This window comes from Berghia stephanieae, chromosome 10 (genome assembly GCF_034508935.2).
Source record: "Berghia stephanieae isolate SIO BIC M18660-M18661 chromosome 10, UCSD_Bste_1.3, whole genome shotgun sequence".
Classification (NCBI taxonomy): domain Eukaryota; kingdom Metazoa; phylum Mollusca; class Gastropoda; order Nudibranchia; family Aeolidiidae; genus Berghia; species Berghia stephanieae.
Window position 1 is genome coordinate 21,835,967 of NC_088369.1, and position 17,500 is coordinate 21,853,466.

General features: G+C 38.8%; 2 protein-coding genes across 2 annotated transcripts in view; both read right to left on the bottom strand.

Moving 5' to 3' along the window:
- The window catches only part of LOC144980823 (putative serine protease K12H4.7), a 641,746-nt gene that overhangs the window by 230,507 nt on the left and 393,739 nt on the right, over positions 1 to 17,500 (bottom strand). The window lies entirely within an intron of this gene.
- LOC144980812 (myosin essential light chain, striated adductor muscle-like) overlaps positions 1,613 to 17,500 on the bottom strand; it is a 35,747-nt gene continuing 19,859 nt past the window's right edge. The window contains exons 2-5 of the mRNA XM_078928634.1: positions 10,856 to 11,002; positions 7,758 to 7,925; positions 5,598 to 5,684; positions 1,613 to 4,218 (exon numbers count right to left, since the gene is read on the bottom strand). Coding sequence (XP_078784760.1) covers positions 4,181 to 4,218; positions 5,598 to 5,684; positions 7,758 to 7,925; positions 10,856 to 11,002 — 440 coding nt within the window. The 3' untranslated portion in view covers positions 1,613 to 4,180. The remainder of the gene's footprint in view (positions 4,219 to 5,597; positions 5,685 to 7,757; positions 7,926 to 10,855; positions 11,003 to 17,500) is intronic.

The following is a 17,500-nucleotide window of genomic DNA, read 5'->3' on the forward strand; positions in this document are numbered from 1 at the left end:
TATCGTGTGTTTATTTGTAATTTAACTTAAATTTGGCACCGGTTGTCGCAGTATCTGATTTTAGTTGCTTTTGTGATTAGTTCTCTTTATAGTCTATCTATCAGACTATAAACTTTGAAGGTTATGGAAAACATCGATACCCAAATGCTGTGTTTACCGACTTCACATTGTTGATGCATGGATCTCCCTAAGTTTCTTTTCTCGAGATAATCATTATAGTCTCGGGTATTATCTTGTGGCTCGGTAGCTTTAGTACATACCAAGCAGCCGATTTAACCTAAATTTAGCACTGGTTGTCGCAGCCTCTAACTTTAGTTGCTTGTGTGATTAGCTCTCTTTAAAATCTATCTATCAGACTTTGAAGGTGTTGGAAAGCATCGATACTCAAAATTCTGTGTTTACCGACCTGACATTTCATACGCATAGATCTGCTAAGTGCCTTGTCTCGACTTTATCATTATCGTCTCGGGTATTATCTTTCTTCTCGGTAGCATAACCACCTTTAGTACATGCCAAACAACCGAATCGATCAGCCCCGCAGATTGTGAGCATTTATCACAATATTTCGACACACCAATGAGGGAAATGCATAGCCACACTCGACTACACCATGCATTTTTTTTCAATCGCCTGTGTTAAAATGGGGATGATCTATATTACTTTTCCATGTGCTCGAGTCATTGGTCACATTGCAAAATGTGCTCAACATGACCCGCATAGTGAAAAGTGTTCACAGCTTTTGAAATGTCTAATTCCACGATTGGTTATTTTGTTCAGCTTGACACACGAGTATGTTTACACTTTTCATAAACAATTCAGCGTGATTATATTTGTTAAGAAATATCCAATCGTTGCACAGCAACAAAGTATGTGATTGATGACTTTGTTGGACGAAAACTCGAATAGTATGCGCTTGGCTAAGAAGCTCATAACATTGCCATCCGGAAGTATAACGGACCAACACATAAAACTGTGTGTATCCATGAACGTTTAAAGCCGGGTTAATACAGTTCAGTGAGCATTACTCATAAACGCGGATGGCAAAAAACAATAACAAAGACCTGATAACGTCAACTTCGAACTATCTATAGATCGCTCCCATTGTGAATGATGTTCAGGGTCTATGGGGCTGATTGATTCGTTCGGGTGACAGGCAAGCGTACCAATGAAAATGGTGGCTGTGCCTGGTGGCTCAGTGTCTCGTCTTGTCACAAAAGTCAAGCACTGATAAGCATGATAAGTAACAAGATGGGTGACAGTGATCGTTGAAATTTCTGGTCCCGACGTTGTGTCCTTGGGTAAGGCACTCTACACACACTACATACCCCACTCGAATCATGTGTGAATGGGTACCTGACTACATGCGCAGTCAGGTATTGTAAGAGTGTTTGGACAAAAAGGACGCCTAACAGGCAACTGATACTTACAAAACGGAAATATGTTTCCACATGGCCTTCTGGAGGAATAAATGAAACATTTTAAAGCGCATTGAGCATGGAGCACCCATGTAGAAATGCGCTATAGAAATGTTCGCATTTTATTTGTCTCAATCAACCTTTACTCCGAATAACACAACACTCAAAACAAAGAAGAAAGAACCCCAAACACGGTGTTTATAAAATCAAAGTAATTTTTGTATTATTCTAAATAAGCTAAAAACCAGTAAAAAGTTTTGTTGAACCAAACGATGAAGTTGACACAAAAGCACAGAACAAAAACATTGCCGTGGTTGAAAAAATAATTAAATGAACAGAACAAGAAAATACGTAACAACAAAACGACGAAACAATAAAGCCACGAACTCGATTCGATACTTTTATATTACGTATCCCTGATGTTATGACTATCCAAATTACACATTACACACCGTGTTTAAGGGTGTGTTTGTCTATTTTTTACACATTACACAATGTGTTAAAATATTTGTTTGTCTATTTTTAGTATAAGACATTTTAAAAGGCGATTACCGTGGATATAGTTATAATAATAATAATAATAATAATAATAATATGCCTTTCCTGACTATTCTTAGAGTTTTCTGGAATATCACAGTATGTAACGATTTCAAGTTTACATATGGAAGAAAATAATGTTACAATATAAGGAAAGAGGTCCATGCAAACACACTGATCACACTTTGCAAACAAACCAATAATAATGTCTTAAAACAATATTTTGAATCGTACTTTCGGACATTCTTTTTGCTTTAACTTTGATGGAAATTCAAATAAACGTTATGTTAGGAGATGGGAACGTTAGTACCAAAGTTTGATTTTTCAATATTCTATATGTTGGTTTTAAAATGTCGTTCAAAAAGTCATCCGAAGACGTCAATCATTTGTTATTGTCATAAGTCATTTTAACGGGTTTGATTTATTATTTCTCTTAAATCTTGTTTTTGTTATTATATTCACTTCTTAAAAGCTGTTACTATTGGTTGCTATGCAATATGAGGTTCGGGTAGTTTTGTAATATAAATGGGTTGTTGGTGGTGACGGTGGTGGTGGTGGTGGTTGTAGTGGTGGTGGTTGTGGTTTAGGTGGTAATCGTGGTACGGGTATTATGGTTGGGCGCATTCCAATAATCTTGGATGGTACCACAAACCATGGGTGAAAAGGGATGAGGGATTTTGCACACAAAGGGAGAGAACAAAAAAAAAAAGTTTTAAAAGGGGAATGGTCAAGGTCAAATTGAAGGTTTTTTAGGTTTCACAAGGTTGAGGATACAGGGGTGCACTTCGTTTTCTTTGGTCCAAAAGTTACCTGCTTTAATTAAAGCACAACAATGAGTAATTCAAATGGCACAGGAAAAGATATAAAATCTTAGATTATCACATTGTAAGTTTGTAAACATTCAAAACAGTTGACCTGAAGGTCCTCAAAATCCTTCAAAAGTTAATGACGGAGGGAGAAAAAGAACAAAAAGAATGGCAATTTTTAGAACTAGTTTCATTTAAAGAATTGCAATATAAATATAAATCTCTCCGAACATTAAGTTCTTCGCCGGTTGGAATTTTGAAGTTTGGTTGTGAGAAAATAGAATAATAGAATAGATAATTAATTACAGACTATGAACAAAATGACATTTTGTGTAGCAAATCCACTGGTCCCCTTTCATAAATATAGATATATATGTATAGACATTTATATATTTATGTATATGATTATATAATGATTGAGCATAGAAACAACAAAGAGTGTGATTTGGTGTTGATTTAGTTGCATCTAAATAAGCATAGATACATAGGCTGTGATATATTATATTAATTTATTCTTATCACACACGAAGCCCATCAAATTGAAATTGGCTCATTTCAACGACGCACCTTCCTAGTTTCGCCATTAAACTATTTTAAACGTAGCTCAACAAGATTTAGTCTTGGTATAACAAGTGAATACAAAAATAAGCAACTTAGAATTCTCACACGCTTAGCACCAATTCTAAGACAGAAACATATAATTTTAACTTTTGACACACACGAATTTACAGTTATTTGAATTATATATAAAATTGATAGTTTAAGACATACAGATAAATGACTTTGAAAACAAGTAAGAAATGGTCCAAAATAAAAAAAGAAGAATAACAACACACAATGGCGCAATTTTGTTTTTGTAGAATATACAAAACTTTTCCGAAGAAGCCATCGGTTATCAGTGACTTTGACGGAAATGAAATAATAATAATATTAAAGTATCTTACAACTGATTGACAGGAATAGTTTAGTTTAGTGATTTTATTTAACCCTCTCCATATCAACTATAGGAAAAATCGTCACATTCGTTACGATACAACCAACATTTTTCTTAATCAATTTTCTTTTGTACATCATAAAATTTAAGAAGATGAATAGCGTGTTGTAGAGCTTGTTTTGTAAAAGAAATTATGTGTCACAAGAACTTCACTGCTATTGTGTTTGAATGATAAAAAAATATTTGTTTGTGTTAGTAGGGTGTGAAAATTTGGTGGGGGGGAATCCTGAAAATGGCTGGTAAGGAGAGAGTTAAATAAATGGTCATCTTTCTAAGCAACATATTTTGTTTTCTTCGGCGCACTTCTTGCACTACATTGAAGATAGAATTTCTAAAAAGTGGACGCAGACAGATGCAATGAAATGTAGATCTACAGTTTGAAATATTGACTAAATGAGAGAAAGTGAGTGAGCACGAAATAAGTTGATCTACATTCTGGGTCCAGTCAAAACTTTGTTGATAAAATCTGGGGGGAGAGAAAAAAAGGAAAGGACGACAAATTAGATAGAAAGTTGATTATGATCATCTGAGCTATTAAATAGAATGACTGACTGAAGACTAGCTGGAGTCCATGATGGAAAAACATGAAAAGTCACATTATCCAAGCTATACCGTCAACTGGGGTAACTTTGCCTAAAGGGGAAACTTTGCTTCTTGAATTTTGGACCACTAAGATATTGTTTCGTTTTGTGGCAGTTATTTCCTTTGTAAACATTCGTATCTTAACGGGTACAATAACTGCAACAAAGCCACGTTTATTATTTCCCAGAGGCAAAGATTCCCCTTGAGGCAAAGTTACCCCAGTTGACGGTGACAAAAAAAATGAAATTTTAGATTGGACTACGTATGTTGTTTCCAACGGTATCACATGTGGACTATGCTTTTTAGTCTCCAAAACGTACACTAGAATAGTATCAAACAAACTATGATAAATACCATGAACTTTACTAAATTAATTCTTATTCCGTCTTGGTGTTCGGTATTTAATTAGGTTGAAATGTAAGTCAGCCGATCTGATAAGCGGGAAAGCAAAACATTCGTATATTGTCACGGTGGAACACGTGAAAATTGATGATTGTTACCACGTGAAAATGCATGGCAGAAAATTATACTTAATTTTTTTTTTAACAAAACAAAAAAAAAGCAACAACAAAAAACGTGAGATTTTATATCGCGCATTATCCACTAATCATGCTCAAAGCGTATAACAGCAACACGTAACGTGTAGAAGGAGACATGACGCCTGTTAGGCGATATTACAATTTTTTTCGGACAAAGACAACGCTGTTAACGGCCAAGTACTCATTTTACACATGAGTACGGAGAGAGAATGTGAGTAAAGAGACTTTTTTTCTCGGACTCAACTATGCGCCGAGCGAGGTTCGAACCCAGGACCTTCCGATCTGAAAGCGAGTGTCATACCACAAGACCACATCGCCGCATAAACCCGTCTGTTAAGCAGGAAAGCAAAACAAATCGGCAGGTCTGTACAATACAAAGGATCCCATACCAACAAGAAATGAAGTGAGTAGGAAAGTGCCAGAGGACAATAGAGAATAAAAATTTCGCAGCGGAGATGGGGGATCGAACCCGCGACCTTACTGGTACGACAAATCCGCCTGGCCGGGGAGAGCGTGACTCTACCGTATGAGCTATCCACGATCCCAAAAAAGATCGCTTTAACCCTAATCTTTTATTAGAGCCTTCTCTCCCTGACTTCTCGAGGTCACGGGCTCAACTCCGCGAAGTTAGTTGGCCAGCACTCAAGCTTAATAACCAATATTCTCAACACAAACATGTAACATAGAAACGATTGAGACATTGAGTATGCTCCGGATTCCATACCTTCATATTTGACATTGCCTTCCAAGTCGATGGTGATATCTGTGTGTTTGATGACCTCGTCTACCTCTTCGTCTGTCAATCGCTCACCTGGGGGGAAGGAGTCAAAATCAATCAATAAATTAAATATAATGATGGTGAATGAAAATTGGTAAAAAAAAGCACAAAAAAGGTAGACAACTCTCTACATTTTGTCGTCAATTTCATAAAATACTGTTAAAAATTGACTGAGTTACGGCCCTTTGAAGTAGTAAGATAATCTGTTGAAAATTGGGTTTGAGAAAAAAAAAATGGGTATAAAAAAAAAAATTGAGCTTTTGTATAACGCAATATCAACTAAACGTGCTCAAAGCGCTTTTTACACAGGGTCCCTAGCCAACAGCAACACGTAACAGGTAGAACGAGACATGACGCCTGTCAGGCGATATTACAATTTTTTCCGGACAGGTACTCATGTTACACCTGAGTACGGTGAGAGAATGTGAGTAAAGAGCCTTTTCCAAGGACTCAACTATGAGCCGAACGAGACTCGAACTCAGGACCGTCCGATCCGAAAGCAAGTGTCATACCACTAAACCACAGAGCCGCTCAAAAGCGTAATGTTTCATTTCAATGTTCAAATAACCTCCAAAAATTATGAGATAAAACGTTTAGAGTGATAATTTAGCTTTAAAAATTTAGTGAAAGTATGTCGAAAATAACAAACTATCATTCATACTATTGGGCTAAGCCAAATTGTCATCTAAAAGTCACAAAACATCTTTAATTAGGCTTGATATGTTAAAAGTACTTCCGGTGACATGTAGATCTTTTCTCCTCCTCCTCCTCCTCGTCCTCATCATCATCATCATCATCATCATCATCATCATCATCATTGCCTTTTTCACCGTGGGTCAGGGAATAGGCCACGGACAAACTGTTTCTATTCCTCTCTATCTTGAGCGATTTTTTTGTTGTTGTTGTTTTTATCTCATTCCATGTCTTATCACTTCTCTGTAAATAAGCTTAAATTCTGGCATTGCAGAAACTCTTCGGTCACCCAAGCAAGTAAAACAAACAAGAATTTGATTTGTCCGCTTGTTTCTGCAACAATTTGAGTTTCACGGATGGGGTTTTAATAACCCTTCGACAACCCCCAACCTGTAGGACCAGTTGACTCAAAAAGGGGGAGTTACACACCATTAGTCGTTCTTTTACTTTTACGACCCGCTGGCTTGGCAGCAGCAGCTTCTAATAATGCTCACACTATCATGTTATGACGATCGACCGACCAATCAGCAAAGTCTCAACCACATTCGTGCACCGTCGCGAACCAGCCCGGAAGCTTCGTCACAACACTACGTTCAACTAGAAGCTCTCTGCGGTTTCGGGTTTTATCCCACATCGGGTAAACGCTGGCTTGGCGTTGGGCTATTCTTGCACCCTCTCTGTTGAAGGACCCCGGACACCACACGGGGGTTTCTACTACTGCGTCTCACATATTATTAGCTTTCTTTGTAAAATGCCGAAAAATCTAGAAAAAAGCGTGTATGAAACAGTGGCAGACAAAGCAAAAAGATAAAAATACAAGAAAAAATACCCAAAACATCCCCAAAAATCAGCCTGGTTTTTATTGGGGGATATTTTTTTCTCGTTTTTTTTTTTTTCGTTCTATTTAGTCTGCCACTGTTTCATACACACTTTTTCAGATCTTTATCTTACACAAGTGGAATTTTTTTAGGAGTCCTGGATATCTCTGACAGTAGAGTTACCGTCTCCCCGGCCAGGCAGAGTTGTCGTATTAGTAAGGTCTTGGGTTGGAGCCCCCTTCGTCGCTAAGTTTTACAAAAATACATAAATAAATAAAATAACTAAAATTCCCTTTATTCATCCCATAGGGGAAATTTGTCTCTAGGGCCTATTTCAGGGGAAGACTGGAATAACCAGCGTCAGCCGCAGTGCAGCGCTGCAAATTCAGCTAGGCTGAGGTGAATTGCTCAAGGCCACACACCGAACTCGGTACCTTTCGGGTACGAAGCAAAGACCGTACCGCTGAGCCACGCTGCCCCCCCCCCCCCCCCTTCCCCGTTTTATTCTCTATTGTCTTCTGGCACTTTTCTACTCACTTCATTCTTAGTTGTTCACAAGTGGACTGCTCCCTAGTTTTGTCAATAGCTCACTTACCCATAGCTGTCAATAAGTGCCTCATTTCAGCGGCACTGATATAGCCCTGCCCCTCCCTGTCAAATGATTTGAAGGCCTCCTCGAAATCTCTAAACGTTCCCCATTCTTTGACCTTCTTTGTCTGTTTGTAAATGGCCAACATCTCCTCGAGGGAATACTGCTTCTCTCCTGTGAATGTTCAAGAACATTTATTTTATAAAATGATTAGGAATAATATGACAAAGTGATACGAGGCTGCTAGAAGCTGCGGACTGTAAAGGGTAATAAACAAAAATGAATATAACAGCTTCAAAAAAGAACAAAATACCAAACACGGAACGTGTCGGGCTCAAAACCCTTCTTCAGCCAACAATAAAAAACCAATAAAGACATAAATACATTACTAAATTCCAGGTAGACGACAGGGAATAGGGCAGAGAGTAAACTTCACATCTTCTACTCTTCTTGTGCGGCTATGTGGTCTTGTGGTATGACAGTCGCTTTCGGATAGGAAGGTCCTGGGTTCGATCCTCGCTCGGCGCCTAGTTGAGTCATTGGAGAAGGCTCTTTACTCACATTCTCTTACCGTACTCAGGTGTAAAATGAGTACCTGGTCGTTAATAGCGTTGTCTCTGTCCGAAAATAAATTGTAATATCGCCTAACAGGCGTCATGTCCCCGTCCTAACTGTTAAATATTGCTGTTAACCACCGTTTAGTGGATATTGCGCTATATAAAGCTCAATTAATTTGTTCCGAACTCCTTGAAAATGTGTAAGTAACCAGCCTTTTCGGGGGACTGATAAGGAATGAGATTAGCGGAAGAGTAGCGTCCCTTGATTGGACGTCACCCATAGTCTGTGGCGTCACCGGCGGAGAAGTTATTAGAGAGAGAACGTCATGTTGGTTATGCGCTGAGCGAGGACGAGAGACGCATGCGCACAACTAACATGACGTTCTCTCTCTAATAACTTTTCCGCCGGTGACGTCACAGACTATGGGTGACGTCCAATCAAGGGACGCTACTCTTCCGCTAATCTCATTCATTCCCTATAGACAGATTCCAAGAATTACGGGATGTAAAAGAGAGCGAGGATGGATGATATTTATTGACGACCTGTGTATATTTAGACTAGAAAATATGATTAATAAATAATAAATAATTCCCTTTATTCATCCCTAAGCGGAAATTTTTCTTTAGGGTCTATTCCAAGGGAAGACTGGAATAACCCAGGCGCCAGCCGCGATGCAGCACCGCAAAGTGACTTGCTCAAGGCCACACAGCACGGCGGGTTGTCGAACTTTCGTGTACGAAGCAAGAACCATACCGCTGAGCCACGCTGTCACATCAGTCTGTACCCAGAAGATCAATTACACAAGGGGTGTATCCGGTCCTCAGACAGAGTGGATATACACTTCCAATTAGATTTGAAAAAAAGAAACCCATTTTTTGTTGACATCACACTGTTTGTCATTTCCTATTTTTGGAATCGATTTCATCGATATAAAACTGATCCGCCCAAAATTAAATGAAACATAAAACATGGCGCGACAAGCTCGTATGTCCTAGACTTCAGAGGTTTGATCCGCCGATCGTTAAAATCAGGACTTCAGAGGTTTGATCCGCCGATCGTTAAAATCAGGACTTCACAGGTTTGATCCGCCGATCGTTAAAATCAGGACTTCAGAGGTTTGATCCGCCGATCGTTAAAATCAGGACTTCAGAGGTTTGATCTGCCGATCGTTAAAATCAGGACTTCATAGGTTTAATCCGCCGATCGTTAAAATCAGGACTTCAGAGGTTTGATCCGCCGATCGTTAAAATCAGGACTTCAGATGTTTGATCCGCCGATCGTTAAAATCAGGACTTCAGAGGTTTGATCCGCCGATCGTTAAAATCAGGACTTCAGAGGTTTGATCTGCCGATCGTTAAAATCAGGACTTCAGAGGTTTGATCCGCCGATCGTTAAAATCAGGACTTCAGAGGTTTGATCCGCCGATCGTTAAAATCAGGACTTCAGAGGTTTGATCCGCCGATCGTTAAAATCAGGACTTCAGAGGTTTGATCCGCCGATTGTTAAAATCAAGACTTCAGATGTTTGATCCGCCGATCGTTAAAATCAGGACTTCAAAGGTTTGATCCGCCGATCATTAAAATCAGGACTTCAGAGGTTTGATCCGCCGATCGTTAAAATCAGGACTTCATAGGTTTGATCCGCCGATCGTTAAAATCAGGACTTCAGAGGTTTGATCTGCCGATCGTTAAAATCAGGACTTCAGAGCTTTGATCCGCCGATCGTTAAAATCAAGACTTCATAGGTTTGATCCGCCGATCGTTAAAATCAGGACTTCAGAGGTTTGATCTACCGATCGTTAAAATCAGGACTTCAGAGGTTTGATCCGCCGATCGTTAAAATCAAGACTTCATAGGTTTGATCCGCCGATCGTTAAAATCAGGACTTCAGAGGTTTGATCCGCCGATCGTTAAAATCAGGACTTCAGAGGTTTGATCCGCCGATCGTTAAAATCAGGACTTCAGAGGTTTGATCCGCCGATCGTTAAAATCAGGACTTCAGAGGTTTGATCCGCCGATCGTTAAAATCAGGACTTCAGAGGTTTGATCCGCCGATCGTTAAAATCAGGACTTCAGAGGTTTGATCCGCCGATCGTTAAAATCAGGACTTCAGGGGTTTCATCCGCCGATCGTTAAAATCAGGACTCCAGAGGTTTGATCCGACGACCATCGATAATTTCATTTAATTGTAGAGGAATGAAGACTAACCATGGCTGGATGAGTTCGTTGCTCGGGTTAAGCTCTACATATTACAACAAATCTCCAAAAACAAACCCCCCCCCCCCCACAAAAACAAAACAAAACATAAAAAACAACAATAAATAAACAAAAACAAAGACTAACCTGGCATAGCGGTGCCTCTCCATGACTGGATAAGTTCGTTGCACGGGTTAAGCTCCACGCATTACAACAAATCTTCAAAAACAACCCCCCCCCCCCCCCCACCAAAAAAAAAAAAAAAAAAAAAAAAAAAAAAAAAAAAAAAAAACACAACCAAAAAAAAAAAAAAAAAACAAACAAAAAACCCCCAACAAAACAAAGACTAACCTGGCTTGGCGGTGCCTCCCCATGACTGAATGAGTTCGTTGGTCGGGTTAAGCTCTACACATCTCAACAAATCTCCAACTTTGATGGCGTCTACGAGAGCATCACGTCCGTCCCAGAAATCGAACAGGTCGAAGACCTCGACGACGTCTGAAAATGATAATAAATCACAATGATAAATATTGGATAGATGTTACATTCCTCCCTTTATTCATTTACTGAGGAATTTCTATTTTCTTCAGGCCTATCACGAGAAAAAAACAAAAACAACAAACCCTGAGATAACCCAGGCGACAGCCGCAGTGCAGCACTGCAAAGTGACCAATAGCAGCTGAGTTTTTTTTCTCAAGAAAAAAAAAACAACAACAACAAAAAATAAATAAATAAAAAAACAACAAACAAACAAAAAACAATGTCAAAAGAAAACAAAAACAAAAAACAAAAAAAAAACGAAAAACAGATACCCTCCAAAGACCCAACAAAAACAAACACGACAACAACAAAACAAAATCAAATAAACAAACCAAAAAAAAACAAAGGAAAAACAAGCAACCATCCTCTAATCTCAAATTCATCTCGACTATTATATTCATCATCATACTTATTTGCAGGCCTGATAACCCAAATTGTTATGGGGCTCACGTCGTAATGGAAGAAGCCTCAAACCAACACAAAATACATACAATCATAAAGAACCGAACAGTGTGTATGTATGAAAGGTGCCAGACAAAGCAAGAAAGAACAATACAAGAACAAAAAAATATTCCAAAAAGTCAGTCGACCTCAACTGGGGATCAAACCTCAGACCTTCTGATTACTGGTCAGGAGCCTCTGTTGTGTAAAAGTAGCACGCTTGACCAGTAATCAGATGGTCTGAGGTTCGACCCCCAGTCTAGGTCGACTGATTTTTTGGGATGTTTTATTTTCTTGTATTTTTCTTTCTTGCTTTGTCTGGCACCTTTCATACACACTTGATCAGTTCTTTATCTAACAACGGTGCCTGCTCCTTAATTTCTCAATTTAATATTTCCAAAAGTATATTACTGTACATGATAACAAGAGATGAAGTGAGTAGGAAAGTGCCAGAAGACAATAGAGAATAAACATTTTTCGCGGCGGTGATGGGGGTTTGAACCCGCGACCTTTCTGGTACGACAACTCCGCCTGGCCGGTGAGAGCGTGACTCAACCGTATGAGCTATCCACGATCCCAAATTATTGTACATTATAACAATGTTTCATCAATCCCATAACTGCGTTCGGTTATCAGACCTTCTAATAATGTGCACGGGTAGCAAGCTGTGACAATGTAATAATCTGCTTCTTTCGCCCTTTTACAATGAAATGGCAGCGCTCTTGCCTTCCCTCCTCCTTCAGAAGCACTAGGCCCATGGTAGCCGAAGTTAATCCCTATTTCTGTAGCGTGGAACAGAACGGACATTAGCAATTGCTCGCTACCCTAGTACACTAATCCTAGTCGCAAAGTACTTTCCGCCAGATCTAACAACCCCAACTACCCAATCACTGCTGGGTGGACAGGGGGGGGGGGGTCATAAAAATTTTAAAAATCTCGACTGCAGCCGGGATAGATCTCGGTCCCTTTGATTGTGAAGCGAGTGCTCTACCAATTTAGCTACCGGGACCCCCACTCTCTTGCGCGCACGGTCGTGTTGTTACACCAGAATTCAGCTTTCTCTAGACGAAGAACGTATTGTTCATTGTTCATTTTTTCTTTTACCTATATTATTGCCACCACCTAATATAATCAAAATGACATTTAGAAGGGAAGCTAGAAAAACATCATTTTCTACCTATTTCTTGGCACTCGGAAGGGCCGACAGGTACAGTGATTCGGGGGGAGGGGAGGGGGGTAGAAGGGAAGGGGGTGGGGGAGGGAGGGGGAGGTAGAAGCGAAGGGGGGGGGGGTATGGAGTAGATTGTGATTACAGGAATCTTAAATAAATTCCAGGGTGTTGGCTGCTGCCAAGTCGACGGGGTTTGTACTTGACTTTATCCCCGTTTACCCTTGTCGCAGCAGACACAAGGGCAAATTCAATCTATGGAAATTGAGCTAGTCTACTCTCTCTCTCTCTCTCTCTCTCTCTCTCTCTCTCTCTCTCTCTCTCTCTCTCTCTCTCTCACTCTCTCAATATCTCTCTCTTTCTCTTTGTGTGTGTGTCTTTCTCTTTTTTCTCTCTCAATCTCTCTCTCTCTCTCTCTCTCTCTCTCTCTCTTTCGCTCTCTCTCATTCTCTCTTTCACTTTCTCTCTTTCTATATCTCACTCTGTCTCTCTCTCTTTCTCTCTTTCTCTCTCTTTCTCTCTCTCTCTCTCTCTCTCTCTCTCTCTCTCTCTCAAGATATATATATATATATATATATATATATATATATATATATATATATATGTATGTATGTATGTATATAAATATGAAAAGAATAATTCATAGTTATTATTAATTGAAAAATAAATCCCATTCTTATATTGTGATGAGTCGTCTAACATGATATTATATCTGCGAGGGGGGGGGGGGGGGGGTTCAGGCCAAATATAAGCTTTATTAACTCTTACTCTTTGAATTAAAATAAACTGCTTATTTGAAGGTAATTACTTCTGTTTATTATTAAAACTCGAAAAATCTCCATTTTCATCAGCGTCCGTCAAGATCACTGATGATTTTTGTCCTCGAGGACAACTTAGGACGATTTACGTCATCATCCATCAGGACAACTTATGAGTTACGACATCGTCCATCAGGACAACTTATGATTTACGTCACCATCCGTCAGGACAACTTAGATTTTTGTCATCATCCATCAGGACAACTTATAATTTACGTCACCATCCATCAGGACAACTTATGATTTACGTCATCATCCATTAGGACAACTTATAATTTACGTCACCATCCGTCAGACAACCAGATTTTTGTCATCATCCATCAGGACAACTTTAATTTACGTCATCTTCCATCGGGACAACTTAGATATTTGTCAGCATCCGATAATTATGCGCCGAGCGAGGCTAGAACCCAGGACCTTCCGATCCGAAAGCGAGTGTCATACCACTAGTCCACATAGCCGTACAATTTTACATTTTTACATGCTGTGTTAGTATTGCGTTTGTTAAAATTGCTTTGTTTTTATAAAATGTTAATTATTAATCTCCCAAAATTTCTCATGATACTCTGGAAGAAGGCTTGGCTCGAAGCTTGAATTCCAGATTTTTTTTTTAATATAAAAGAAACAAATAGTTGAATGAACGTTACTTAACCTGATGTGGTGCCAAAACTGATTAAGATATGACAAGATAAGATAAGATAAGATGAGATGTATTTCATTAATCCACACGAGGATATTTAACCAGGTATTGTCATTGACTTTTGAGTTGTGAAAATTAATTAGGCGAGAAAAAGCAAAACGCTGATAAATAAAAAAATACATACATAGACAATGATCAGGAAAAAGCTTAATATATTAAATCTCACACCTTCCAATTTAATTCACTCGACCTCCGTCTCTCTCTCTCTCTCTCTCTCTCTCTCTCTCTCTCTCTCTCTCTCTCTCTCTCTCTCTCTCCAACCCCGCTAAAACATAGACCACAAATAATGTTAATCTGGCAGTTCTCAATTTCCTGTAACCCTTGGCAGTCTCTGTGATGTATTGAGCACACTTCTAACCACGTTGATGATATTAATTATCAATCTCCAAAAATGTCTCATCATACTTTGGAAAGTTTGGCTCGAAGCTTGAATCCCAGATTTTAAAAAAGTATAAAAGAAACAAATCGTTTTATTTTGTTTTGAATAAACGTTAGTTGACCTGACCGGCTGTGGTGCCAAAACTGATTGAGAAATGACATGACAAGATAAGATGTATTTCATTAATCCACATGTGGACATTTAACCAGGTATTTCCATTGACTATTATTGAGTTGTCAAAATTAATAAGACGAGGAAAAGTAAAACGTAAATAAATAAAAATTACAAATGTAGAAATTGATAAGGTAAAAACTTAACATATAAAATCTCACACCTTCCAAATTCACTTGACTTCCGTCTCTCTCTCTCTCTCTCTCTCTCTCTCTCTCTCTCTCTCTCTCTCTCTCTCTCTTTCTCTCTCTCTCTCTCTCTCCCATAAAACATATACTAATAATGTTAATTTTGGTGTTCCCATATCCTTGTAACCCTTAGTAGTCTCTGTGATGTATTGAGCGCACTTCGAGGCACGTTGATATTAAAGAAATATACTTATATCCCCAAAATGTTTGGATTTACATTTGTGTAGGATAATAAATTGAAATAGCTTGTCTGTGAATTAAGACAGTGGAACAAATAAGGTATTAGATGATAGGAAATTACCTGAAGTTTTGTTTTAGTTAAGCATTCCTGTCTTTTCTATCACTTCCATGTAATCTTCCACATATCGCAGTATATAAAAAACTTTAAAAGTGTTTGGGTTTAAAGTGATTGGCGAAAACTTCTTATTTCGCTTAAATCTGCTCGTCACAACAATTATGGTGTATTACTATCTGTTTTACGTGTTAAAAAAAGAATAAAAGATGCAATATGTTTTACAGCCAAGGTTAAAAGGTAAAAAAGGTTTTTAAAAAACTAAATGTGTTTTGCACAACAAAATAACCCAGATAGATAGTCACAGAGATAATTATTGGGTTATTCACCTTTCCTAAAACCTCATCCACCGTTCCACCCACCCCCTCACTCCCACTCCTTTTCCTAATCGCATTCAAATAATAACATTTGAAAAGTTCAGCATATTATGTATCAAGAATTTCAGGTAGAGCTAAAGCAGAAAGTCATCAGAAAAGACAACCCCCCCCCCCCCCAACTCCTTCCTCACCCCCAGAAATAAGTGTTTTGGTTCCTTACATCTTACATACAAAAGGGTGTAGATCATACCAGGGTACATTTCTATATTTTTTATTTTATCAGATGCTTGCAATGGGAATGGAAGGGGGGGGGAGGGGAAGGGGAAATTGAAGTCGGCTATTCATTTCACATTTGAGCACGACGAGAGAATGTGAGTAAAAAGCCTTTTCCAAGGATTACAATATGCGCCGCACGGGACTCGAACCCAGGACCTCCCGATCCGAAAGCGAGTGTCATATCACTATCCCCCCCCCCCCCACACACACACACACTTTTTAAAAACATTTTCGTTAAAAGTTTGCATAAAATTTGAAACTTGATTTACTTAACGTACAATAAGTGCTTTGGGGTCAAAACGGTTTGTTCACTTGCTTCGATATTTCCTGCTTGAAATACTAAGACAAAACGGATTGGATTAACTTACCAACTTATTGACTAATATACTAAATAGAAAGTACTAGACAACCTTGAGGTCATCTCTTTACGTGGCCATAGTCATATTCAATTATTTTTTATCTACGATGAGTGAAGATATGTTTGAGGGGGGGGGGGTAGTCACCCGGAAATCAAATCATAAGGTTAACGATAATAATAAAATAACAGCGAAAGAATGCAGTGGCGGCAGCCAGCACAAATAATGATGAATGGATTAATCACTTCAATCTATGGCCCAGAATGACAGTGGACCAAAGTTTGTTAAATCTCATTAGGAAAAAAAAAACCCTACTTGAGTTTATAAAAACAAATTAATATAATAGAGGGGCTTAACCGATGTTGCTCCAGTGCAGGAACCGCCGCTGATGAAGATATGAGGAATGAAGTGCCTGACGGTAAACTTGGAGAGAAAAAAATAATACTGATTTCACATAAATTTTTTCTTACAGATTAATAGATAGAAAGATAAATAGATAGACATATTGACAGATAGATAGGTAGAGAGGGAAGATAGATAACTAGATAGAACCATTTTTTAAAATGTTTTTTATTAATGAGCTTTTATATAGCGCAATGTCCATTTAACGTGCTCGTGCTCGAAGCATGTAGAACGAGACGTGACGCATGTCAGACGATATTACAATTTTTTCGGACAGAGACAACGCTGTTAACGGCCAGGTACTCATTTTAACCTGGCTGCGGTGAGAGAATGCGCGTAAAGAGCCTTTTCCAAGGACTCAACTATGCGCCAAGCGAGTCTCGAACCCAGGATCTTCCGACCCGAAAGCGAAAGCCATATCACTTGACCACATAGCCGCATCTATATTAAATACATATGCATGTGGATAGATTGAATGATTCCAACAATCTTGATAGACATAAATAGAGATTGAAAGATAACTTAGACAAATGGATTGGTTGATGTAGATCTGCCGACGGGTGTGTGGCGTACGTGAGTGTGTTTGTGTGTTTGTGTGTGTGTTTGTGTGTGTGAAAGAATCGCTTGATAAACAAACAAGACATGAAGGAATTCTTTTAGGTAGATAAAAGGAGATGGATAGATACAAATAGAGACAAAGATAAAAAAAGCTTTACAGATGCCGGATCTAGATACGTTACTACTATAGATAGTTCGAAGTTGACGTCGCTCAGGTCTTTGTTATTGTTTTTTGCCATCCGCGTTTATCTCACTGAACTGTAGTAACCACACTATAAAAGTTCATGGTTACACATAGTTTGTGTGTTGGTCCGTTATACTTCCGGTGGCAATGTTGTGAGCTTCTTAACCAAGCGCATACTATCTATAGATCACAAGAAGATCACAATA